We start from the raw sequence: 27,283 nt of genomic DNA, 5'->3' as shown, positions 1-27,283 counted from the left end.
GATGGGTAAATGAATAGGAAAGGTTTGGAGGGATATAGACCTGATACTGGCAGGTGGGACTAGATTGAGTTGAGATATCTGGTCGGCACGGACAAGTTGGACCGAAGGGTCTGTTTTCATGTTGTACATCTCTATAACTCTATGACTTTTCCAACAGCTTCCCCAGCACTGACGCCAGGCTCACCAGCCTGTAATTACCTGGATTACCTCTGTTTCCCTTCTTAAATAAAGGAACAAACTGGCAATTCTCCAGTCTTCTGGAACCTCGCCTGAGGCCAAAGAGGACGCAAAGATATCTGTTAAGGCGCCAGCTATTTCCTCCATTGCATTCCAAAATATCCTGATATAGATCCCATCTGGCCCCTGGGACTCCCCTACTTTTCAAGAAGCCCAACACTTCCTCCTTCATTATGTTGATCTTCCTGAGAGCATTCACACACCTTCACCTGACCTCAACATCTCTCACATCCCTCTATTTGGTTACTACCAATCTAAAGTACTCATTAAGGATCTCACCCATTTCCTTTGGCTCCATATGTAACTTCTTCCTTTATCCTTGAGTGGGCCTACTCTTTCCCTAGGTATCGTCTTGCTCCTAATTTGTATAAAATGCCTTGATGGTCATCACTTGGCACTTCTGTGGTGCAAATGTAACTTGCCATTCATTAGTCTGACCCTGAATATTGTCCAGGTCTTGCATTTAGATATGGGCTGCTTGAGCATTTGAGTAGTTTTGAATGGTGCTGAGAATTATGCGATCATCAGTGATTAACCCCACTTATGATGTTATAATGGAGGGAAGGTCATTGAGACAAGTGAAGATGGTTGGGCCTAGGGCACTATCATGAGGAACTCCTTCAGGGATGTCCTGGATCCTGAGGTGACTAATCTCTAACAAGCACTCTATATTCCTCTGTATAAGGTTTAAATCCAACCAGTGAAAAGCTTTCCCCCTGATTCCTACCATCTCCAGTTTTGCAAAAACCCATCAGTCAGTCAAATCCATCCTTGATTTCAAGAGCAATCACTCTCACCTCACTTTTGGAGTTCAGCTCTTCACTTGTCCATGCCTGAATCAAGGCTGTAATGACATCAAGAGCTGAGTGGCTTTGGCAGAATACAACCTGGGCATCAGTGAAGGGGTTACGGCTGAGGAAGTGCCATTTGATAGCACTGTGTATGGTCCTTCCACCATTTTACTGATGATCAAGACTGGATTGATGGAGCAGTAATTGGCTGGGTTGGATTTTTGCTGCTGTTCTATACAGGAGATACATGGGCATTGTTCAAATTGTTGGATATAGGCCAGTATTGTAGCTATAATGGAAATGCTTAGATATGCACACAGCTAGTTGTAGAGCACAGGCCTTCACTAACATTGGCAGAATGTTGTCAGGGTCCACAGCTTTTGTTATATCCAGTGCCTTCAGCCATTTGTTGACATCACATGGAATGAATCATATGCTAAAGTTTGGCATCTATGATGCTAGGACCTCCAAAGAAGACAAAGATGAATCATCCACTTGGTACTTCTGGCTGAAGATTGCCACAAATGCTTCAGTCTGAGATTTTGAACTGATGTGCTATGTTCCCCTTCATTCAGGATGAAGTTGTTTTTGGAGCTTCCTCCTCCACAGTTGTGTAATTGTCTACCATCATTCATAACTCAACTCATGCATGTTTATATCTGGAATTTAACACTTCTTTCTAAATTTTAAGTTCCTTCATTGAAAAATATGCTCAGTTATCTAAGAATTCAATGCATATGATGAATAATATAGTCATGTTGGATCAGCATTGTCATTAGCCCTGCCAGGGACCTGGGTCTGTGGCTGACTGCCTGTGTGAAGTTTGCAAGTTCTCCCCGTGCTTGTGTGGTTTTCCTCCAAGTGCTCTGGTTTCTTTCCACATCCAAAAATATGCAGATTAGACGATTGGCCGTGGTTAAAAACTGATGTGACATTATCAATTGGGTGGGTCTGGGTGCGATCCTCTTCAGAGGGTCAGTGCAGACTGGATAGGCCAAATGGCCTCTTACTGCATTTTCGAATTTCACTGATAATATGGTTTAATTGTGGAGCTAAACAGAATGACAAAGAACTAATTACATATCAATAATGTTCAATACCATAGATGTAAATATTGTACGAACAAAACCTGCTGTTGTTCAACAACAATTCTCTCACGACAATTAATGCATATTAAATTGTAGTCATCCAACAGAAAATCACCTCCAAACCATGTCCAGTTTATTGCTGGTGGACCCAGCTCCTTTGATAAATCTCTGTAATGATTTCTCACTGAAACCTGGATGAGGTATCTGGTGTAAGACTGCAACCCTTTCAGTTCTATTATGTTTGTCTGCACTTCCTGTTCAAACAAAAATACAAAAAAACAGTCATTTTTAAATGTAGATTGTTACGAGGTTGTGACCAAAATTTTCCAGGTCAAAAATCAGGCTTTTTCTAGGTCACACTGAGGCTTCTTTGTTTCCAGGTCACCAACAGACTTTTTCTATTAATCTACTATCAGTGTTTTTTTCCTCTCTATCTTCCCAGAAAATTATTTTGTACTGGTACTTTATTTTTAAATTTTATAGCCACCAATATGAAAATACTAAGGAAAACAGAAATCTAATGAGACCAATAGTTTTTGTATGTGACTATCTCATAGTGCTAAAAATCAGTTTAAGCTTCAAGTACATGTTACACCATCCTTCATCAAAATTTGGCACTGTCTGCAAATTTAGAAATTATGCATATGATTTAACAAAGTTATTTAAATTTATCACTAGTCCATTGATCATACATCTTCTGAATATTTGAGCTGTACAACATGTCTTTTGATAAAGCTATTGAGTATTTTAGGATAACGTCAGCAAACAAACAGCCAAACTGTGCATACACAAGGAAATAAACTAACAGACATCCTGCTCTTGAATGTGATCCCGAAAATAGTGTCAGTATAAATAAATGTTGAATGAGGACAGGATGGTCTCAAATACAGCATTAATTTGAATTCATTTGCTGGTAATCACCAAAGTTCACTCAAATAATGGCTACCTTGTGAGGACCACAAGACATTCATCAGCAATCAGGTGAGAACTGACAGATGCCCCGTATAATAAGTGAAAAATGATGAGCGGGATGATGTAAAAAATATATACTTCACAATAAATTTGTGTGGGAGGTGGAAGATAACCACGTGGTGGTGTTGCTCTAATGATGATTGTAGAACAAGAAATAGAACCAAGCTATTTACAAGAATCAGTTCAACAATAGTACCACCAGAATCTGCTTTTTAAATGAACTTTTTTCCTAATAGGACCTGCGCCCAGATTAGTTTTGTTTAGTATTTGAACATATGTGCTTGATATTGTGAAGTGAGCCAACTTTTGGAATATCATCTGAATGTTTTGAAAGGAAATCAATTCACTTAAGAGTTGGGACCAACTTTGATATGCTCTGATTTGTTTGTAGTTTCTTTTTCACCCTTTATTTTGAAAAGAATTGTATGTTAGTAAGCACAGTTCAACCAGGCTGCTTTGCCCAAATATATGTTTGAACTGCATTAACATATTAGTCAGAAGACAGCAAATGTTTCAAGCTTGTACACTTATTGTTAAAAAGACTCTTTTTCAAGCAATATATCAAAATGAAATACAGTGGTAAAGCATTCCTTATTACTATTTTAAAGGTGGTTTCATTTTTTTAGTGGGAGTCTGATGATTTAAAAAAAAAACTAAATCAAGAAGTCTTGCATTTTCTGTAAAACTCTACCAGTCATAGGAAATGAGTGGATCAACAGCCCATGCTAATAACCTTGTTACTTTTCTTCTTAAAAAAGTGAATATATATTCACTTATATTCAATCCCATCCATATTAGGGTCAAGAGAATGTACACTATACATCAAAAATCAACAAAATGCAATGAAGCTTTTCCAAATAATTTACCTTCTTATAGCACTGAATTCCATGGGTACAGTTGGCATCAATATAATTATCTTGGTATTCTGCATAATTTAAAACATAAGTGGGAGTGGGTTTGCTCATTTCAGAGCATGTAGAAGGGAACTCAACAGGTGGAATGTAAATCATCAGACTAGTATCCGATTTATTCACTACTTCTGGCACACTTGTATAGGCTTTTGGTATTAGGCACTTTGGATCTAAAAGGAAAAACAAATATTTAGATTTTCAATTATCCCACCAATTAGAACACTGCTCCCAGATGTAACCCAGTCTTCTGACTCAGTGATGCTGTCAGACCTGCTGAGTTACTTCAGAACTCTATTTCAGATCTCCAGTATCGGCAGTAGTTTGTTTTTCCTCAATGAACATGAATTCATTTGAATTATAGTTCAGTAAATGATTGTCCCTATCCTTTTTATGTTATTCACAACTGTTGTAATTGTCAATTATTCACAACTGTAATGTTTTCGCTTCAATGAAGGGATGGTATTGTGCTGCATGTGACTGTTATGCATGATGCGTGTGTTACACATGCTGCATGATGCGTGTGTTACATGTACTGCATGATGCGTGTCGTATGTACATTGTAAATCATCCCCAGGTTGTATACCTCAATAAGCCATCCTTTTTGTTTCAACCTTGAAAAGTCTTTGTTGGTTTTAAAACAAAAATTGGACTTCACAAACAAATGGTTGGGGGAAAGGGGGAATACTCCACATCCCACTTCAAAAGGGAAAAGAAATACAATATATATTTTTTAAAACTTAAAGACTACATCCATTATAGACTGAAGAGGAGGTCAATGAAATAATAGAATTCACCACACCTTCTTGTCCATGTTTTGTAATTACAGTCAACATATTCTAAATGTTCACAATATAATTATTTGTAGGTTAGGTTCCTCCTGCTGTTCTTTTACCTGGATATGGTTGTGACTCTTCACCAAATGTCATCACTCCAACTAGTGAGGAATCTTGATATTCAGAGATAACATTCCCTGAGAATTTATCAGCCATATAAACTGTAGATTGATCACCATCCCGAGTTATCCAATAAACTGCATTTGAATTCACTGTCAGTGATGTTGCACCAAAATCTATGAAAGATGTTGATACATTATAGAACACAGGAGAGTGTTAATTGGCAAATATTTCTATGTTGACTCTTTGTAAGAGATATCCCCTTTTCTTTCCCTGTCGCATTCCAAATGTTTTCCTATTAATGTACATTTCCCTGCTCAAAGTTACTACTGAAACTGATTGCTCCACCCTATCAAGCACTGCACTATAATAACATAACCAGCTGTAATTCTATCTAGAATACCAAAAACGGATCATACCTTCAATGATCACTAATACCTCGCAATCACCATAATTTCCTACAATAAAATTTATCTCATTCTCAAATGTTCAGACAGCTTCAAGAATTTTTTTTCATCTGTGGGACAACAGTAAGTTAAAAAGAAATTAAAGCGTGAAAAAGTCAACTTCCTTTCATTCAATTACCCAGCACAAAATTCGCCAAAATCAGACCAGGATCTGCACTTCAACTTTAATATTTGTCATTTTGGACTGGACTTGTCAATGGCCCAAAACACTTCCAGAAACAAGCATTACATTTCTCAAACAAAATGATCAGGGACATGATGCCCACCTCCCTCAGTTTATGTCACATCCAAAGTGACAGTTTCTAAAGAGACTGTAGGAAGCTAAAGTTATTCTTCCATTTTACTGGAGGAACGAGTACTGTTGACTCAAACTTGCCCTTTACCATTCATCTTATCTCTCCCCTACTAGGAGGTAATTTTGAGCTAACTCTGCATCTGAGCTCATTTTTTATTGAACGAGCGGAACCAGGAGCTGCTTCAGGGCAACCAATTGGCATCTGCAGCTCATCAAAAGTTTGGACATGGTGACTGAGGAGGAATCTGGGAGGAGGCTTGGGCATTATCGTTAGGACAGTATTGACAAAATGCTGCCAGAGCCATGCTGCTTCAACTGAACAAAAAAAACCCGAACTTCTCCCCCAGAGTAAACAAGTTAATATTTATTTCCACCATTGTCTCCACTCACTTAAGCACATAAAGGACAACAGTCCAGCTAAGTGAAGATATTTTATATTTGTGGTCGAGTTTTTCTCCTTTGAATTACAAGAATAATTATTATGCGTACCTGTAGCTCCTGTGAAATTAATTTTCCTCCAACATATGCAGCCATTTAAATCCGAGGCCCAGATTTCATGGTCTGGAGTTGTGAAAAAGAGTCTCACGGGCTCAGAATCTGTGGTATCAACAGCAAAGTTTCCATCCATGTGAAGTTTTGCTGTTGTACAGTTGCACACTATTGCTTCAGGAACAGCATGAGCAATTTCCAAATGATGGCCAATGAGAGTTCTAGGCAATCGCGCAGTTAAATTATAAGACACTAAAACCATATCTTCAGACACTAACTGAGTCCAAAACAGGAGGCTGTTAAGGCATGAAAAAAAAAAGAGAAATGATTTTTTTTAAATCGAATTTGAAGCAATGTAGTCCAATTAGCCTATAGATATATTCTCTTAACATCTAGAATAAATACCTTTTCTTTGGATGTATTCCAATTGAGTAAATATTTTGGCTGCTGGACAATAATTTCTCTAGCTTTGTTCCTTGTAATTCAAGATCCAGAACATAAATTGAACTGTTTGCATTTTCTTGTTTATCCAACAGCACATAGATTTTCCGTCCAATCCAGTCAACCGTCATTCCTTTTGGAGCACTGCACAAGATACTCTCAATAAGCTGTTGATAGAATTCAAGAGTATATTCTTTAAAATTAGTTGATCTTGCAACTTGAAATATATAATGTCTGTCAAACTCCACTAGGATCATACCAAACAGGAAAGCCATACCTGAGTTTTGTCTTGACCATCCAAAGCTGTGCTCATAATCAGGTTTTCTGTCAAGTAATATATTGTCTGTGCTTGTAGAATGTAACCCACATGAATAACAGCAGACACTAGCATTTTCTGAATGGTTTGCCGAGTATCCATATCAAAAATTGTGACCATTCTGTCCTTTATGGTCAATAGATATGGCACTGAGCCTGTAACTGTTTACAGGAAAAAGGGGTATTGTTTATTTTACTGCTTCATTGCCATTGAACAGAATAACTAATAATATCTGAAAAAGCGGTTACAATAGCAAAACTTAAATCCTACAATAGGCCAATTGTTCATCAACATCTTCCAGCCCCAAAATGCACTGCAATTTCAACAGCCTAAGTATCTGCCCAATAATACTTTGCCAAAGTTAGCCTGCAGATTCAATATGAGCTGCAAAGTGACAGTACATTTCGATTTTATCTCCCAATACACACAGCAAATCCTTTTATCAATCAAGTTACTCTGACAAACTGTGAAAGCAAAGGATCTCACAGTAATGAATGGGAAAACATTTGGACTCTCAGCAAAAATGCTCAGCATGCATTTAAGTTTAGCAGGTTCATTATAATCTTAAACAAGTACTCAATCCATAAATCAAATTGTTCACCTCTTAAGTTTTCAGCAATTTTCATTATTTCAAAGTTAAATTTAAGAGTCCCATTGACATGATTTAGACCCAAAGGATTAATACTAAAAAGCTTTAAGCCATTAATCAAATTACTGTGTTTTCCATTCCCATGTGTTCACTGACCTGTTACATTCCCCATTCTAACACACGTTCTGCTACCTGATCCAGCATCTGTAAAACCTTCCACCTGGAAAAGTAGCGTGTTAGAAAAGTTATTCAAACTTATTATTTATTCAAAGTTATTAAATGTTAAAAAAGCTATTCAAAACCAAGGGTGAGACTACAGAGGAGTCGCTTGAAAGAAAAACTCAAGCCAATCAAACGTTCTGTTTCTTGACAGGACTTTTTTTATTTAAAGAAAATCATTTAGTAGAAAAAGATAAATTCAAGAGAAATTTATTTGAGAGACAATGCCACAGCTGAAAATGAATCTCTTCCTATTTCTAGCACCCAGCAAGAGTGCGAGACATTCTCAGGTGATAATAAAAACAGATGCAAGGAATAGCAGCGAAGAATGAGACCACGGAGTGGCAGAGAAACCAGTTATGGGGAAGGAGGGGTGTGTGACAACAGGGAGAGAGAAGTGGGAAGCAGTGGAAATAGGGGCAGAAAGAACAGGACCAGAAGTGGGAATAAGAGAGCAATGCAGAGAGGGACAGGGACAGTCAGTTAAAGCAACAGGGGTTAGAAGGTCCAGAGCTTGGATTGTAACATCGAAAATTATACACTTGTAGTTGGCACTGGTTGTTTGTAAAGTACACTGTCTGATACTGTGGCAGTAATGAGTCCTTTCTGACCTTACAGAGGTTGATCAATATGGAAGACCCTCTCTGCTTTAACACTTACTGACAGGCAAACAGGACGGCAAGCTCTCAGGTTGACCTTGCAATTACTTGCAACTTGTACATGCATTAGTCACTGTACTAGCAGCACAGTCTGCCTTCCAACTATCTCAGCTACCCTCCTGATTGGACCGGGGCCTTGTTGCATTTTGTGTGTTAATTGGTGTGCAATGGCCACCACATGTTAAAAAGGACACATGGATAGGCATTTTCCACCCCCGCAAAATGAAGTTTGGGGCCATCTACTGCCCCAGCACCCAAGGACTTAACCTGTTGTGAGCTATAAACAGTGTAATACAAGATAAGGACATTGGAAGAAGCACTTCCAATGAGTACCAATGTACTCATTGGAAGAAGCACTTAAAGGATCTCCTCAACTAGGACCCAATCATTGACACAAGTCCCTCAACCAAAAATAAGAGGAAAGGTAAGTTATGAGAGGAATACAAATAGTTTTCAGCAAGATATTCTCTGGCTAAGTAAGTGGGCAAAATGTTGGCAAATGCAGTTTAACGTAGGAATACATGAAGTTGTTCTTCTTGGAAGTGAGATCAAGAGAACGGAGTAAATAGAGAAAAACTGCAAAAAGGCTGCAATACCACAGAAGTTGAGGGTACTTGCGAACAAAACAGAAAAATATTATCCCTGTGCCTAAGAAGGCTCATGCAGCATGTCTTAATGACTACCGCCCAATGGCCCTAACTTTGGTGGTCATGAAGTGCTTTGAAAGGCTGTTCATGGCATTAATCAACTCCGCCTCCCCACTACTCTTGACCAACTCCAATTTGCTTATCAGACCAACAGATCCATGTCAGATGCCATATCACTTGCCTTTCACTCATCCCTAGAATATCTTGACACCATGAACAGCTACATAAGAATCCTACTCATTGACTACATTTCAGCCTTCAACACCATTATCCCCTCCAGACTGATTACTAAACATAGTGACCCCAGATTAAGCCCCACTCTCTGCAACTGGATCCTTAGTTTCCTGACCCACATGCCACAATCAGTGAAGATTGGGGACAATATTCCATCGTCTTTAACACTCAACACTAGAGCCCTCCAGAGGTGAGTACTCAGCCCTCTACTCTACTCACTGTATACCCATGACTGCGTCACCAAATACCAGACTAATGCCATTTCACAAGTTCGCCGATGACACCACCATAGTCGGTTGAATCGCAGATGGCGACAAAACAGACTACAGACAGGAAGTGGAACATCTAGAAAAATGATGCACTGAGAACAACCTAGCTTTCAATGCCGGCAAAACCAAGGAACTCATTATTGACTTTCGGCAGGATGTTGCTCATGCCCCCCTACATATTAACAGCACAGAGGTGGAACGAGGGGAAAGTGTCAACTCCTGGGAGTGGTCATCCACAACAAGCTTTCTTGGATTCTTCATGTGGACCACAGGTTACAAAGGCCCAACAACATCTCTTCTTCCTCAGGCAGCTGAGAAAATTTGGCATGACAGCGAATACCCTTGCCAACTTTTAGAGGTGCGCCATCGGAAGCGTTCTGTCTGGATGTATCACTACCTGGTATGGCAACTGTACCATTCAAGATTGGAGACGGTTACAGAGAGTGGTGAACTCAGCCTGGACAATCACAAAGGCCAACTTCCCATCTACAGAATCCATCTACCAGGCCCGCTGTCAAGGAAAGGCCACCAGCATTGTCAAAGATCCATCCAAAGATCCATCCCACCCTGGCAATGCTTTTCTACAGTCTCTACCATCGCGGAGAAGGTAAAGAAGCCTGAACACACGCACCAGCCGGTTTCGAAACAGTTTCTACCCTACTGTTGTTAGAATACTGAATGGACACCAAACCTTTAGCATTCACATGTACCTGTGTTTTGGTTTTTGCCACTTTTTACCTATTATTTACTTGTCTATGCTATTTAACTATGTGATCTGCTCACAACGCAAAGCTTTTCACTGTGTGTCGGTACACATGACAATCAATTCAATTCAAAGCTAACAACCAGGTGTAGCAGGTAATTAGGAAAGCTAATGGAATGTTGGTCCTTATTTAAAGAGGGTTGGAGTATAAGAGTAAGGAAGTCTTACTGCAGCTGTATAAGGTGCTGGTGAGGTCACATCTGGAGTACAACGAGCAGTTTTGGTCCTCTTATTTAAGGAAAAATGCTATTTCATTGTATCCAATTCAGAGAAGGTTACTCGCAAATGTTGAGCAGGTTGGGTCTCTAATATTTGGATTAAGAGCTGCAAGTTTACAGGCTCCTTTCAAGCAATCAGGCCCTCCTGATTTAACCCTCCCCTGGTATCAGCGATGGGAAGCTAGCTTCTAAATCTTAACTGTACAATTCAATTCCCATTTTGGTTATCGAGTGTTCTGTGTATTACTAGTAAGTGATTGAAATTCCAATATTGATTTGAAATGTTCATAGTTATGGCAGGTAAAAAAACAAATGCAGGAAGATAGCACTTTCATAAATATTATGCTTCAGTAGTTCAACTTTTAGGTGATCACTGTACATCAAAAAGCTATTGCCTGTGGCGCGTTAGTCCAGAGGTATGATTCTCGCTTCGGGACTTGTACAGTATTGACATGGGAGAAGACACGGCTTCAAATTCAGGATGAGCCCTTGTTTCTTATCGTGACTTTTGAGTTGAACACATGGCTACAGGGATGGTGTAAGAGGGAGGGTTCTGGATTCCTGGATAATTGGGGCTCTTTCTGGAGAAGGTGTGACCTGTACAATCAGGACGGTCTTCACCTAAACCAGAGGGGTACCAATATCCTGGGGCAGAAATTTGCTAATGTTCTTCATCTGTGTTTAAACTAATTCAGCAGGGGGGTGGGAACCTAAATTGTAGTTCGGTATACAGAAGCTTGAGAGTAGTGAGGTCAGAAATAAGGTTTCAAGGTCGCAAGTAGGCAGCAGCAAGCAACAAGTTGGTTTGAAGTGTGTCTATTTCAATGCCAGGAGCATCCGGAATAAGGTGGGTGAACTTCCAGCATGGGTTGGTACCTGGGATTTCAATGTTGTGGCCATTTCAGAGACATGGGTAGAGCAGGGACAGTAATGGTTATTGCAGGCTCCGGGATTTAGACGTTTCAGTAAGGACAGACAAAATGATAAAAGAGGGGGAGAAGGTGTGGCATTTTTAGTCAAGGATAGTATTACGAGGCAGAAAGGAAGTTTGAGGACTCCTCTACTGAGGTAGTATGGGCTGAGGTTAGAAACAGGAAAGGAGAGGTCAGGCTGTTGGGAGTTTTCTACAGGCCTCCAAATAGTTCCAGAGATGTAGAGGATAGGATAGCAAAGATGATCCTCAATAGGAATAAGAGTGACAGGGTAGTTGTTATGGGGGACCTTAACTTTCCAAATATTGACTGAGAATACTATAGTCCAAGTACTTTAGATGGGTCAGTTTTTGTTCAATGTGTGCAGAAGACTTTCCTGACACATTATGTAGACAGGCCAACAAGGGGCGAGGCCACATTAGATTTGGTACTGGCTAATGAACCCGGCCAGGTGTTAGATTTGGAGGTAGGTGAGCACTTTGGTGATAGTGACCACAATTTTGTTACGCAAGATGTAGGATGCATAGGATGGGGAAGGAAACTGCAGGGGATGGGCACAATTGAAATGTGGAGCTTATTCAAAGAATAGCTACTGTGGGTCCTTGATAATTATGTACCTTTCAGGCAGGGAGGAATTTGTTGAACACAAGAGCCATGGTTTACTCAGGAAGTTGAATCTCTTGTCAAGAGGAAGAAGGAGGCTTATGTTAAGATGAGATGTGATGACTCAGTTAGGGTGCTTAAGTGTTACAAGTTAGCCAGTAAAGACCTAAAGTGAGATTGAAGAGGAGCCAGGAGGGGACATGAGAAGTCATTGGCAGATAGTATCAAGGAAAACCCTCAGGCTTTCTATCGGTATATCATGAACAAAAGAATGACGAGAATAAGATTAGGACCAATCAAGCATAGCAGTGGGAAGTTGTGCGTGGAGTCTGAAGAGATAGGGGAAACGCTAAATGAATACTTTTCATCAGTATTCAAACTAGAAAAAGACAATATTGTCGAGGAGAATACTGAGATACAGGCTACTAGACTAGATGGGATTGAGGTTCACAAGGAGGAGGTGTTAGCAATTCTGGAAAGGGCAAAAATAGCTAAGTCCCCTGGGTCGGATGGGATTTATCCTAGGATTCTCTGGGAAGCCAGGGAGGAAATTGCAGAGCCTTTGGCTTTGATTTTTATGTCGTCATGGTCTACAGGAATAGACCAGAAGACTAGAGAATAGCAAATGTTGTTCCCTTGTTCAAGAAGGTAAATAGAGACAATCTGGTAATTATAGACCAGTGAGCCTTACTTCAGTTGTGGGTAAAGTGTTGGAAAGCATAATGAGATAGGATTTTTAATCATCTAGAAAGGAATAATTTGGTTACGGATAGTCAACACATTTTTATAAAGAGTAGGTCATGCCTTACAAACCTTATTGGCTTCTTTGAGAAGGTGACCAAACAGGTGGATGAGGGTAAAGCACTTGATGTGGTCTAAATGGATTTCAGTAAGGTGTTAGAGTAGGCTATTGCACAAAATATGGAAGCATGAGACTGAGGGTGATTTGGCAGTTTGGATCAGAAATTGGCGAGTTGAAAGAAGTCAGAGGGTGGAGGTTAATGGGACATATTCCATCCTAGAGTTCAGTTACTAGTGGTATACCGCAAGGATCTATTTTGGGTCCACTGCTGTTTGTCATTTTTATAAATGACCTCAATGAGGGCATAGAAGGATGGATTAGGAAATTTGCAGATGACACTAAGGTTGGTACAGTTGTGGATAGTGACAAAGCATGTTATAGGTTACAGAGGGGCACAGATAAGCTGCAGAGCTGGGCTGAGAGGTGGCAAATGGATTTTAATACAGAAAAGTGCAAGGTGATTCACTTTGGAAGGAGTAACAGGAATGCAGAGTACTGGACTAATGGTAAAATTCTTGGTAGTGAAGATGAGCAAAGAGATTTAAGTATCCAGGTACATGGATCCTTGAAAGTTGTCACCCAGGTTTATAGGGTTGTTAAGAAGGCATACGGTGTGTTAGCTTTTATTGGTAGAGGGATTGAGTTTTGAAATGATGAGGTCATGCTGCAACTTTCATGCTGCATTGGAAAGTTAAAGTCTCCCATAACAACTACCCTGTCACTCTTGCTTCTTGTTAAGAAGGCATACGGTGTGTTAGCTTTTATTGATAGAGGGATTGAGTTTTGAAACCATGAGGTCATGCTGCAACTTTCATGCTGCATTGGAAAGTTAAAGTCTCCCATAACAACTACCCTGTCACTCTTGCTTCTATTGAGGATCATCTTTCGTATCCTTTCCTCTACATCTCTGGAACTATTTGGAGACCTGTAGAAAACTCCCAACAGGGTGACCTCTCCTTTCCTGTTTCTAACCTAAGTAGAGGAGTCCTCAAACATCCTTTCTGCCACTGTAATACAAAACTCTGGTGCGGCCACATTTGGAGTTTTGCATACAGTTCTGGTCACCACATTATAGGAAGGATATGTAAGCTTTGGAATGGGTTCAGAGGAGATTTACCAGGATGTTGCCTGGCATGGAGGGAAGGTCTTATGAGGAAAGGCTGAGGGAGATGAGGCTGTTTTCTTGAGAGAGAAAAAGGTTGAGAGGTGATGTAATTGAGACATATAAGATAATCAGAGGGTTAGATAGATTCATCACTGAGAGCCTTTTTCCTCAGATGGCAATGGCTAGCATGATGGGACATAGCTTTAAATTGAGGGGTGATAAATATAGGACAGATGTCAGAAGTAGTTTCTTTACTCAGAGAGTAGTCGGGGCGTGGAACACACTGCCTGCAACAATTGTAGACTCACCAACTTTAAGGGCATTTTAATGGTCATGACAGGCATATGGATGAGAATGGAATAGTGTAGGTTAGATGAGCTTCAGATTGGTTTCACAGGTCAACGCAGCATCGGGGCCGAAGGGCCTGTACTGCGCTGTAATATTCTATTGGTGCTACATTGTTAACATTACAATTCTCTGTGAACTAATGACTTCAAAACTGTTTTTGGAGATGGTGACAATGAGAGGAAAGTGAGAGCACTTTCAGAGAAGAAGAAATTATCCAGAGGTAACTTATTAGTGATAAGTTACAAAATCAGTGATCGAGTACCTACATACCTGCACACAATAGGTTTTCGCTGGGTCTACATTAGTCAGTGAGAAGGTGGTAATGTCAGCAGCCACATTCAGTGCATTTCCCTGGAGGGGATCTGAGCAGTTGTCTGTGGTGTAATACACAGTGTAACCCCTGAGGATACCGTTTGTTTGGGCAGGCACATTCCACCTGAATTCCATATCCATGTTCATTACACCTAGCAGAATGTCCTTCCTCAAATTCACAAAAATCCGTGGATTTTCAGGAGCAGATGGTGCTGGAAAGATCATGTAAAATCAACTAAAAATTATTTTTATTTAAAAACAATTAATTTAAATTTCAATATCAGCAGAACAGATAATTCTAATAAATTTAATCATTGTATTAATTGATAGGCTGAATTACAGAAACAAATGAAATCTAAGGATGGTGTAGACTTTTTGCCAAATAAAAGTATACATGGACAATATATTTAATTGTGATAAATGTAGTCTTTCATAGTAATGGATTAGCTTTTTTTAAAAAAAAATGCCTATTACATTTTTAAGACTCATTATTTCCACTTATTATTTGCCAACATAAAAACACACCCACTGTACACTGCAGCTTTGGCAGAGCTTCTTTTTTCTAAAATGGTCACCATGTTACTGCACATCTGTATTACAAGTAATACATTGTAATTTGTGGTTTTTACTAGTTTAATTAGCTACAAATCATAAGCTTGATGGAGATGTACATCAGGGTTTAGATCAGAGTGGTGCTGGAAAAGCACAGGTCAGGCAGCATTTGAGGAGCAGGAAAATCGACGTTTTGGGCAAAAGCCCTTCATCAGGAATAGAGGCAGAAGCTTCCAGGTGGAGATATGTACATCAGCTGATTGATGCATAAACATGTGAAGAGGTCATTCACACATTCCTGTCAGCACTTGTTTTGTTTCAGAATGTTGTCAGCTGTTTTATTTTAGAATGTTATTGATTGTCAAACTGTGTGAAATCATGTTATGACAATTATATACCTCTTTGTCGAGGATTTTCTTGGCCTAGGTGATGCTCCGTAACCTTTTTACTAAGACCTTCTATCTGGCAAAGGAGTCTTCAGACCAATCCACAACCAACAATCTACTCTGAAAACACTGACAGCCTTAGCAAATTCTATGACAGCAGCAGAGACTATTCTTAACGTTGCAAAGTGATCAACAACATTCTAAAATAAAACTGCTCAAACAAAAGTTAATTGACCACCTTTCCAATGTAACTGGATCCTTTAGATAAATTCCAGGAACTGAATCCTTATCCACATCATTACTAAAAAGTAATCAATTTTTCCAAGGGTCATATCCATCAGCGTATCATATTTGGTTGGAGTTGTTATTCTTCCATTAATTTTTGTGATATATTGTTTACAGACTAAAAAGGGTGAAAACATTACCCCTATCATCAGTGATGCAGATAAAAATAAACATAATTTAGGAACTCCGATAATTTATAGAATCCCTCCACAGTGTGGAAATAGGCCATTCCACCCAACAAGTCCACATTGCTCCTCTGAAGAGTAATCCACCCAGACCTATTCCCCTTACATTTCCCCTGACTAATGCACCTAACCTATACATCTCTGAATGCTATGGGCAATTTAGCGTGGCCAATTCACCTAACCTGCACATCTTTGGATTGTGGGAGAAAACAGAGCACCCAGAGGAAACCCATGCAGACACACAGAGAATGTGCAAACTCCCACAGTCCCCCAAGGCTGGAATTTAACCTGGGTCTCTGGTGCTATGAGGCAGCAGTGCTAACGACTGAGCAACTATGCTGCCCCTATATTTTCGTTTGGTATCACATACAAGCTCTGAAGGAGGTTCACCAGACCTGAAACATTAACTCTGATTTCTCTCCACAGATGCTGCCAGACCTGCTGAGTTTTCTCCAGCAATTTCTGTTTTTGTTGACTCCAGAACATTGCCTGTGTTTCTGGACTAACAATATAATAACAGTACCACTAGACCACCGCCTCCACTAAATGAGTTTAGGGATTCATATAAGTTACCATACCAGCTTCAGGAGAGCGGAGAGTGACTTGTGTCTCTGTTGCAGATCCCCAGTAAGTATATGGTTTCACTGTGATATCAAACATCTTGAAAGGCTCAAGACCACTTACACAATAGTGAGGAGTGTTGAGGTCCTAATAAGAAAATATACATTTGATTCAATTTGATATTGCTGATGCATTCCTTTAAATTTACAAACTGTATTTATAATTACTGCAAATTTGCCTATAATGTCGAAAATGATCTGAAGATGTTTCTCAGTTGGAATGCTGATCCAATTGGGAGTGGGAGAAAAGTTAGAAGAGAATAAAACAATGTAGGTTTAAAGGTGGTCTATAAAGGCAAAGAAAACAGTGTAGAAAGGTAAAGTGTTTAGGAAAAGTCATTGGTGATTGAATGGCTAAATGGGTTCTGCAAGTTGTTGGGCAGGACTGGGTGGAACTAGAGTAGATCAGAAATGTAAAGGTATACAATTGTAGGGACTGCCAAAGCAGGTAATTATAAAATAGATCAAGATGTTCAAGTTAAAGTAGAAAATGCTCGAAAGAATAAAGTGCTGTGTGAAAAATGGTCAACCGAAAATGGTAATTCTGTTTTGTTCTTTTCCCAGGTGCTGGAAGACTTGCTGTGTCATTGCAGCATTTTGCTTATTTTAGATTTCCAACACTCTTAGTATTTTGGCTTTCTATTATGATTCTGTTGTCAATATATTGAGCCACAAGGAAGTCACCAGATATCAGTAAGAATAGGTTAACAGGGTTTCTTCTGGATAGTCTAATGACATATTCCTGGATAAATTGGTACTTCTACAGTTGGAAATCTGAAAATTTGCAAGAATGTTATTGGAGAAATTACAAAGGCAATGATAAGTGAAGAATAAGGATTAAGGAAGCAATGTTTCTATAGGAACCAAACAGTTTTGTTTATGACAAGCTGGCCAGCCTGCAAAGATTTCTGTGTGCCAATGGAACTGCCTATTTTTAGTCGAGCTTTCTGATCCCAGCTGAAACAGGAATGGGCCAATGCAGCCTTTCCAGGGCAAGTCAGGTGAACACGTGAAATATAAAGTAAAGAGAAGATATATCTACTTTTCTCACCACTTTTAGATGCAGGTAATTTTTTCAGGACCTCAAAATCCATTTATGAATTAATATGGGTTAGCGAACAGATAAATGAGTGGTTAGAGAAGTGCATGGGAAGTCGGCAGTGGAGGGAGCAGTCATACAGTCCCAGGGTGCAGTCATCAGACTGAGGAGTAATCAGGTCAGAGAGGGATGTGGGCGGTCAGGCCAGGCTGTAGTTAGGTTGGGTCCTGGTGGTCACTGGGGACTGGAGGTTCCCTGATTTGCTCAGTTCAGTTTCACTTGCTGATCTTGGAGGTTCACCAGATATTAACCACTGTAACATTTCCTGGGTTACTACCCAGTTAAGACCTGAATTTCTGACACACATCCCCTTAACACTGAGTGTGTATCCAAGACTTTTGCAGAGTATCCAGGGCAATACAAATAAGCCTATTAAAAGTTTAAACTTTCTAAACAGTTGCAGTGCACGTGTACACACCAGGTTTTTTGCAGGGCTCCAACATATGACAAACTTAAGTCCAGATTCCTCAGCTCTAGGCATGGAATGGTTTTGACCACTGAGTTTTTGGCAGGACTCAAACAAAACAGCTTCGGGTTTTACCAATATTGTGCTGCTAGATCACTAACATCATTATGTCAGACAGCACAACAACAGTCATGGCAAGTTAAGATGGGTACTATTAACATTTGTAAATACAGGTTATTATTGGTTGAGTTGAATGGCTCATTTGCTTCTGCATAATATGCTCTATCAATATCATATTTGAAAGTTTGCTGATATAACTGAAAATAATGTCAAACTGAAATACTATGTGTGAAACTACACCTGTTTTATGAAAAAAAAGTTTATTGGATCGACTCTTTTTTAAAAATCAAATACCATTACTCAATTTAGTCTAAATAATATGCTTAATTTATAAAGAACATTTCAGACTATATTAACAGTATACAGTGTAGGGAATTTGTTTACATCAGTAAAAATAATTCAACATATAAAAAAGCAAAGTACCTCAATTTTCAAAAGGGCTTGTGATTCAAACTTATAATACAGCATGCCATAGTTCACATTTCTTACACTTTCCCATTTAATACAGATCCTGGAGGAGTTCCCTTCTATCTTAAATGAAGATGCTGGAACTGGATTAGGAATTACAACTGGGCAATCAGAGAAACCATCTAAATGGAAAGTGATATATTTAGGAATTACAACTGGGCAATCAGAAAAACACAAATTTAAATATAATTATGAAATAAATCTGTTTGTGATGGAAGGAACTTTTAAGATTGGATACAATTGTCAACCATTAGTTTGGCACTAAAAGTAATATCAAAGATTTTATAACTACTTCAGAAACTGTTGGGCAATTTATATTTTTCACTAGTGGGATTTGAGCCGTGCACTGGAATCATAGATGGCAATATTCCAAAGTGTTTTTTTTGGGATCTTATGCAATCTCTTTCAGATGGAAATCCAATTGTATATGCTTCAGAATTTTTTGTCTCAACAGTGCTGCTTTGAACATTCAAGCTATATGAAATGTATTGAGTTACGTGGCAATAAGTTCCTAAGGCCCACCCCAGACAATTTCTCGAGAAGACACCAAACAATAATTCTGTACTTTACAGCAACAGATGTTTTGATAAAGAGAGTAGTTATTTTCAAAAAATAAAATTGGAATTAACTCCAAGATAAATCTGTGTACTTAATACAATTTAAGTGTTTGGTTAATAAACAGGTTATCCAGGTCTGTATTTAAACTCTCGGAACAAAAAAAGAACAACACAGTGGAAGCAAATACTGTGGGGCACGTACAGCGGTGAAGTACTTGATACTAAAGTACTTTCCAGTTATTATCTATTTCTCTTGCAAATGTAAAAAATATTAACTGTTTTAATTCTACTTAATCAAGCTAATTTCCTATGGTGAAGACAGAATCTGCAACAAATGCCAACAAGTGCATTCATGTCATATCATAGAAACAAACATGTTGGAATTTTTTTCAAATAATTGGAACTGCATGAACTAGGGAACAAAATCATGGAGTTTCTCCCTCCCTAATCCAGAAACAGGAATTGCTCTCCTGCAATCTTACTCTGACCAGCATTAAAATTATTGAAGTTCTGGTCTATATAATCTAAGTGATCACTGAACCTCACTCAGACATCAGAAAAGCATAACAATCGGACCTGTGAAGCATTTTCCAAATTAACCAATTTCCAAATAAAAACATTGAATAAACTTAATTTTCCATTTGTAGCTTGGATTGGAATAAAGATAGAGAAAGTATTGGTAAAGAATAAGAAAGTAGCGCACAGCCAGAACAGAAAACACAAAATCACAAAATGCTAAAGTGAACCCAGGGAAGAAAAATGAATGAAGCAAAACCGGAAAGGAACAACTTGTGGCAAAGTCAGAAATGTTCTCATAATTAAGAGAGCTGGAGTGCAAGAAAAGAATTGATACATATGTTGTAGTCACCATAGACCCAAAGGACTATAGAGCTGCTGCTCTCATTAGAGAGAGATGACTGATGGAGAGTTTAACCTCAGGGTCACCGGGCTTCAGATTTTCAAGGACCATCATGGCAGTACATATGTACTAATTAACAAAAGCACAAAATGGTTAACTTATCTAAATTGCAATGTAACGTGAACATATAAAATCTACACACTTTTATTGCTACATTATTAACTAGTCTACAAACCCATTCTTAATCTTTTAATGTCGGTACAAGAGCCTTGTAAATAATAGGAAATAACTCAGTCTTTTTAACATGGGTTCACGTTACCTTTATTAAGATGTGTGTACATGCACACTGCACAGCACAATTTATCAAATATGTATTGCCACTAACCTGGTAAAGGTTTCTGATGTACAACAGTAAATGTTATAAAGGGTGTGCCACGAGAAAGTTGAACAGTTTGTTTTTTTCCCATTTCGACAATTTGCAAATCACCTTCTTCATTAATCCAAACCAGTTTGCCAAAGTAGAATTGAAGCACGTGTTGAGAAGTTTTCAAAGAATCAGAAGATAAAATCTTCTTAACTTTGCCTCTGTTCCTATGCCAGAAGAAAAGATAGCAGCGTATTCATAGAACAAATTTCATTGAAAGTTAATGATGCGTTCTTTAGCAGGCTGAAAATGGAATAATGTTATTAATGCAAAATAAACAGACACTCTTAAGAGTCAATCGTCTGAACTGAATTAATACTTACATTCATATAGGTGAAGAATACATTGAGATTAGTGACATTTGTGACTTCCTGTTCAAAATCCAATATTTGAATCTAATGCAAGTAATACCGATTTCTTGGCATCATTCAAGATAATTTAAACACCTTCAAAACTTAATTTTTGAAATCATTCAATTGGGTGAAACTGGATGGGGAAGCAATTTTAAACAGGAAGTGACCGCTCCAACCTGCCAACTTCTGGGTTTTAGTATGGAAATGCAAGCATTAAAAGTTGTCATGGGGGAGACTACTGCAAAGGACACTGTTTAGAGAGAATAGGTCTCCCTTTTAAGATGGAGGTCAGGAGAATATTTTCTCCTCTCAGATGGTCATTTGTCTGTGGAATTCTCTTCCACAGAAAGTAGTGCAAACTAGGTCATTAAATATATTCAAGGCTGAGTTAGATAGCATATTGATAGACAAGGGGTATATGGTAATGAGGGCAAATGGGAAAGTGAAGTTAAGAGCACAAGCAAATCAAACATGATCCAATAGAATAAAAGAGTAAATTTAAAGAGCCAAAAGGTCTACTCATGTTCTTATTTACTATGGTTTTATATTTGTTTTCATTCATTCACCTACCCTTTCCAGATAAGATCTGCCTGGTTTATTTCAAGTCTGATATTATCTTGAATGAGCCAAAAGAGAGCTCCAAGATCAAAATCCAGAGTCAATCCTGAAATCTAAAAACAACACATTTAGAAACACAATTTACATACAAACCTTCAACCTGGGGCTAAACACTGCAAATATGATCTGGAATCTAGTTTCACCTGTTTACCAGAGAAATTGGGCAGCTCCTCAAGCAAGCCTGGATGGTCACCATTTATCCGAGAATATTCCACACTCTGTGCTGTTGTCCAGTACATGTAGCCCTGAAGTGGATCTAGCTGGAGATCTTGAATTTTTCCTGCAACATCCCTGACCTTTGTAATTACCTCTGAATCCAAAGGCATACGATATATCTAGAAATTGATAAATAACATGATTGCATTATTATCAAAAAGGAAATTATCAGCTGACAATGAAAAACAGCACCGACAATCTAAGCTATAATTAGAAAAAGAACAATCTGCAGTTGAATAGGCATTTGCAAATGAATAATATTCTCTTCATCCATAAAACTAAACTTATCCAGACTCACCCCATTCTCATCTCTGAACCTCTCTTCCCTCCCCAACACCCACTTGCCCATCAGATTCACCTTTCTCTTATGAACATATTTCCACTGAACTGTAAGAAGCACAATTTCCCTGTGTGATTCCTATGTTAGCTGACACTGTAAATTGCTTAACTCTTCAGCTACCATCCTTCCTTTTCAAAATTGCCATTAATCTTCTCAAAATATCCACCCACAATTCCTTAGTCCATGCAAACTGAAGATCCATATTCAAATTTCCCAGCTCACCTTTCCTATCAGAATGGTCAAACTGCTCAACTCCAAGTCTGGATAAGTACTAATCATGGAAATAATTTGAGCTTGATTATTATTAAAATGCCCAGAATTTCAATAGCAAAGTAAATAAAATTGGTTGGATTGGTACATCTCTGTAAAGAAACTTAATCAATTTTCAAATGCTCCATCACAAAAATGGCCTACTTCCATCTATATATCATCATCTGGTTTTGTTCCTGTATTAGGTTATGTGCTGCAGAAGACCACATCAAACGCAGCATAAAAATATGAGGAAGAGTAGATCATTCAGCCCCTCAAGGCTGCTTCATTTAATGTATCTGACCCTCTAGCTCAACACCATTTTCCCTATCACCTATGTTGTTACTTTGCACGAAGGACCAGGAGGTTGAAGGGTTAAACAGAAGGAGCTTTGTTAAGGAGATGTTCGCTCTACGGGCAGCAAGATTAAACTAAACTGTTTTCTGCCCAAAATGGCTGTTAATGTCATTATTACATCACATGATTGGACTCACAGTGACAGTCCACCATATTTGCACAAAGCACAACCTACCCCTTAACCACAGGCCCCCAATGTGTATAAAACTCTATGCAGCATAGTTTTGAATATATTCAATAAGTGAGTATCCACAACCCTCTGGTGTAAAATATATCAAAATGTATAAATGTCTGAGTAAATTAATTTCTCCTCATCTTAACCCCAAATGGTCAACCTCTCACAAATCTAATATTGTCCCCTTCCATCTTCAACTCAGCATAGATTCCATCTCATTGAACTGAATCCCATTTTCCACGCGCTATGCCAAAGGAGTAAAACAATAAAGGTGTGGTTTTCCTTACTTTGTTTAGTTATTGGTATAGTGGCTGTGATGAACCCATCTAGCACTTTTCCAAGTGTAATTTTTGTTCATCATACCCAGCACAGTCCATTGTTTATTTGAGTACTTAAATACAATATTAGACTTGCCTGACAATTGCAACTTCAAAATAATTAGTTGGTTGGCAAAGACAATGAGTTCATTCAGGTTTGGATCTTAAATCAACTGGAAAGCTTACTTTTAACACCATATTTGAGGGACATGATCAAGATTCACTTTTCCTAAAGTCTTTTAAAAGTAGAGGTAGTTTTCTTCTTGCATCAGTTAGGTTCTTTGACAGAGAACTAACTTTTAACATACTTTCCTCATTTTTATGATTATATATCATGATTATTAGTTACCAAACTATTGTGTTTCATACTTATTTTTGTGAAGAAATTGTAATTTATGAAAGCTCGTCTGAGTAATTGCCATGTTTCTAGAACAAGAGACTCAAATGTTGTATCAGAAAATGCTAAATGCAGTAAACAGAGTATTGGAAGTGAAATCTTTGTTACTTATGAGGTTTATATCAGATATGCTAAAATGACTGAAAAGAACACAGCTTCCAGATCAAAATGGAGAAATACACTTACGAAACCACATGAATGGATCATAATTAAAATATAATAGAATGATTTATTTTTATACATAACTTTTACATTTGCAGATGAATCTTAGATGCCACTTGAAAAACTTACTTAAAAATTAACCCAAGTAATGAGGCTTTAAGTAAGTAAATTAGAATTAAAACAAAATTCCTTTGGGGCAGGTGGGAAGGGAAGTAATTACGTGAATTAGGCAAATGATCTAATACTTGTGCTTTGGTTTTAATAATGGCAACTTACAAAAAGGCATTTTGCTTTGTGCTGTAATTGTCATTTAAGTGCTGACATTATTGCAATTACTACTCAAATTCTGAATGTTCTTTTCAGCAAGTGACCTTTTTTTTCTAATTTATGGTTTCAATGTACAAGCATCTTGTAGCTATTTTGTCTGAGATAAAGTTGTATTGGGCTCATTTTTTATTTGAAAAATTTAAATATGCTCATTTTCACTGAGGATACTTAGTTAATTTATTTATACATTTCACTTCAAAAATGTTTATTAGTGTGCCCTTCAACTGTGGGTAGTATGGTTATGTGGGATCAATAACTGTGTCAAACATAACAAAATATCTATCGTATATTTGACTCATACATTACACAATTTGCAAAATGGAGCTTAGGTTCCAAGTTTTGATCATGTGTACTATAGTGAGCACTGCAACCTATGTAAATCCACAAAGAAGAACAAAATAAGGTTTTTGGAGAGGGATAAAGGATATTAAAAAGAGCATAAAATTAAAATGTAAGTATGTTCATTATTGCCAAAATTATAATCAGAAATTCGACTTGTGTAATGAATTGTAAAATTATAATAGGCAAATCTAGATAACTTGATTATCAGTTGTATTATGAAATCTTCCAGATCTAGCAAGACATTGGGCACAGATCAGTAGCCAGTGAACACAGAATCAAAGCAAGCCTGCCTCACAGCCATAATGTGCTTTGGGAAGACTGTATTAGTGGACAGATGCACTTCTACTCCTCAATGGCAGAAGATCTGGTCAATGTGATTGGCTGTCAATTCCATTAGACCCATCAGCACTAGTGCTTGGCAAGCAGATGCTTCTATTGTAGCAGCCAGTCCCATGGTTAAGGTGCCAGTGGATCCCAGACTGAGATAGAGAAGGAGCATTGGATGAGGAAAGTACCATGGCCTTAAATGGGTGGGATGGAACAGAGGGGTAGATTTTACCATTCATGCAAGGAGGAAGGAAATTGCCCTAATTGCGCAAATAACACCTTCCAAAGACAATACCCTTCTTCCTTCCTGCACTTCTAAAGATGTGTTTAAAAAAATGAAACAGGCTGCCCATTTCGTTCTGCTTGCCAACACCAACTGTACTGTGGTGTGGTCACAGTAATATTCACATTGATTTCCCACCCTTTAGGATGGGTACAAATGGGAAGGTGGTTGGCTAGTCATAGAACATAGAACATAGAACAATACAGCGCGGAACAAGTCCTTCGGCCCTGGACGTTGCTCCGGCCTGTGAACTATTTTCAGGTCCTCCCCTACACTATCCCACCATCTTCCATGTGTTTATCCAAGGATTGTTTGAATCTTCCTAATGTGGCTGGGTTAACTAAGTTGGCAGGTAGGGCATTCCACGCCCTTACCACTCTCTGAGTAAAGAACCTGCTCCTGATGTCTGTCTTAAATCTATCACCCCTCAATTTGTAGTTATGCCCCCTCGTACAAGCTGGCGTCATCACCCTAGGAAAAAGACTTTCACTGTCCACCATATCTAATCCTCTGATCATCTTGTATGTCTCTATCAAATCCCTGCTTAGCCTTCTTCTTTCCAATGAGAACAGACCCAAGCCTCTCAGCCTTTCCTCATAAGACCTGTCCTTTTTTGCATCTCCACCCAATGAAATCACAGCCAGCAAGGGTATGCAGTATCCAGCCCATTGTATTACTTACATATACTGGGTGAAGGAATTTAATGGAACCTGTAAGATCAGAAAGTGAGGCAGGCAGTGAAACTCAATTAGGCTGCTGTCAATATCTTGCTTTCTCAACATCAGGATGAGTCCATCAATAGCTCAACTGAGACACATTGATGAATGTCAAGTGAAGGTTTCCATGAGGATGAATTACTAAATGGAAGAGGGGGATGGTGGACATACAGATACAGTCAATCATTGTTAGATGAAAGGGGGTTGGGGAAGTGATGGGGGATAATTGACAGAAGACATCAACATGAAATGGAGGCTGACAGACACACAAATAATAATAAATGGCCCTGCATAGAGTCATACAGCATGGAAACAGACCCTTCGGTCCAATCCACGCCGAGTATGTTCCCAAACTATACCAGTCCCATCTGCCTGTGTTTTTCCAAACCTTTCCCAGTAATGAACATATCCAAATGTCTTTTAAACGTTGTAACCATACATGCAACCATCATTTTCCCTGTTAGCTCATTCCAAACATGAACGACTCCATGTAAAAAAAGTTGCTCCTCATGCCCTTTTTAAAGGAAAACTGAAGTTGCTGGAAAAGCTCAGCAGTTTTTTTTTCTTCCTTTTTAAATCTTTCTCTTCTCACCTTAACATACGTCAGCTAGTTTTGAATTCCCCTATCCGAGGGAAACGACCCTTGTCATTCACCTTATCTGTACCTCTCATGATTTTATAAACCTGTAAGGCCACCCCTCCACCTCCTGCATTCCAGTGCAAAAGGTCCCAGGCTTTCCAGTGTATTTTAAATCACAAACCCTCCATTCTCAGCAATATCCTGATAAATCTTTTCTGAACCCTCTCCAACTTGATAATATCCTTTCTGAAACAGGACAACCAGAACTGCACGCAGTACTTCAGAAAAGGCCTCATCAACATCCTGTACAACCTCAACATGACTTCCCACCTCCTATATCAAAGGACAGAGTAATGAAGATAAGCCTGCTAAAAGGCCTTCTTAATCACCCTGTCTACCTGTGAGGCAAATTTCAAAATAATAATGTGCCTGAACCTCCAGGTCTCTGTGTTCTACAACACTACCCATGGCCCTACTATTAATAAATATATAAATCCTATCTTTGTTTATATTACCAAAACGTAATTATCCAAATTAAATTCCATCTGTTGCCACTCAGCATTGATCCAGTTGAGTAAGATCTCTTTACAATCTTCACTGTCCACTATACCACTAATTTGGGGTCATCCATAAACTTCTCCAACATGCGAGCAGAATTCACATCCGGTGAGCTTTTCCAATTAATTTCTGTCCACGAGGTCTGTAAATAGTTTTCTGACAGATGTTTTATCTACTGCTTGCATTTGTCTGAACAAATGGGCGAGATAGGCAGGCAATGGCAGCACACACAGAACAGACCAATTACTTGAGTCAAACATTAGGGATATAAATGCATAAAACGGCAATGGCCCAGCAACATCATCTCAACTATTAATCCAGAAACTCAGCTGATGTTCTGGGGACCCAGGTTCAAATGCAGATGGTGAAATTAGAATTCCATTAAAAGAAATCTGGAATTCAGAA

At 38.6% G+C, this 27,283-nt stretch overlaps 1 protein-coding gene across 1 annotated transcript in view; it reads right to left on the bottom strand.

Annotated features, from left to right (window-relative positions):
* LOC122555525 (proto-oncogene tyrosine-protein kinase ROS-like) overlaps positions 1-27,283 on the bottom strand; it is a 208,342-nt gene that overhangs the window by 125,734 nt on the left and 55,325 nt on the right. Inside the window, exons 11-24 of the mRNA XM_043701546.1 lie at positions 25,706-25,734; positions 21,676-21,867; positions 21,485-21,585; positions 20,523-20,728; positions 18,677-18,843; positions 16,587-16,716; positions 14,559-14,812; positions 7,646-7,709; positions 6,862-7,061; positions 6,549-6,751; positions 6,144-6,439; positions 4,892-5,068; positions 3,955-4,169; positions 2,232-2,370 (exon numbers count right to left, since the gene is read on the bottom strand). Coding sequence (XP_043557481.1) covers positions 2,232-2,370; positions 3,955-4,169; positions 4,892-5,068; positions 6,144-6,439; positions 6,549-6,751; positions 6,862-7,061; positions 7,646-7,709; positions 14,559-14,812; positions 16,587-16,716; positions 18,677-18,843; positions 20,523-20,728; positions 21,485-21,585; positions 21,676-21,867; positions 25,706-25,734 — 2,373 coding nt within the window. The remainder of the gene's footprint in view (positions 1-2,231; positions 2,371-3,954; positions 4,170-4,891; positions 5,069-6,143; positions 6,440-6,548; positions 6,752-6,861; positions 7,062-7,645; positions 7,710-14,558; positions 14,813-16,586; positions 16,717-18,676; positions 18,844-20,522; positions 20,729-21,484; positions 21,586-21,675; positions 21,868-25,705; positions 25,735-27,283) is intronic.

Source organism: Chiloscyllium plagiosum, chromosome 12 (genome assembly GCF_004010195.1).
Source record: "Chiloscyllium plagiosum isolate BGI_BamShark_2017 chromosome 12, ASM401019v2, whole genome shotgun sequence".
Classification (NCBI taxonomy): Eukaryota; Metazoa; Chordata; class Chondrichthyes; order Orectolobiformes; family Hemiscylliidae; genus Chiloscyllium; species Chiloscyllium plagiosum.
Note: the sequence above shows the minus strand (reverse complement) of the source record. Positions and strands in the feature narration are given on the sequence as shown.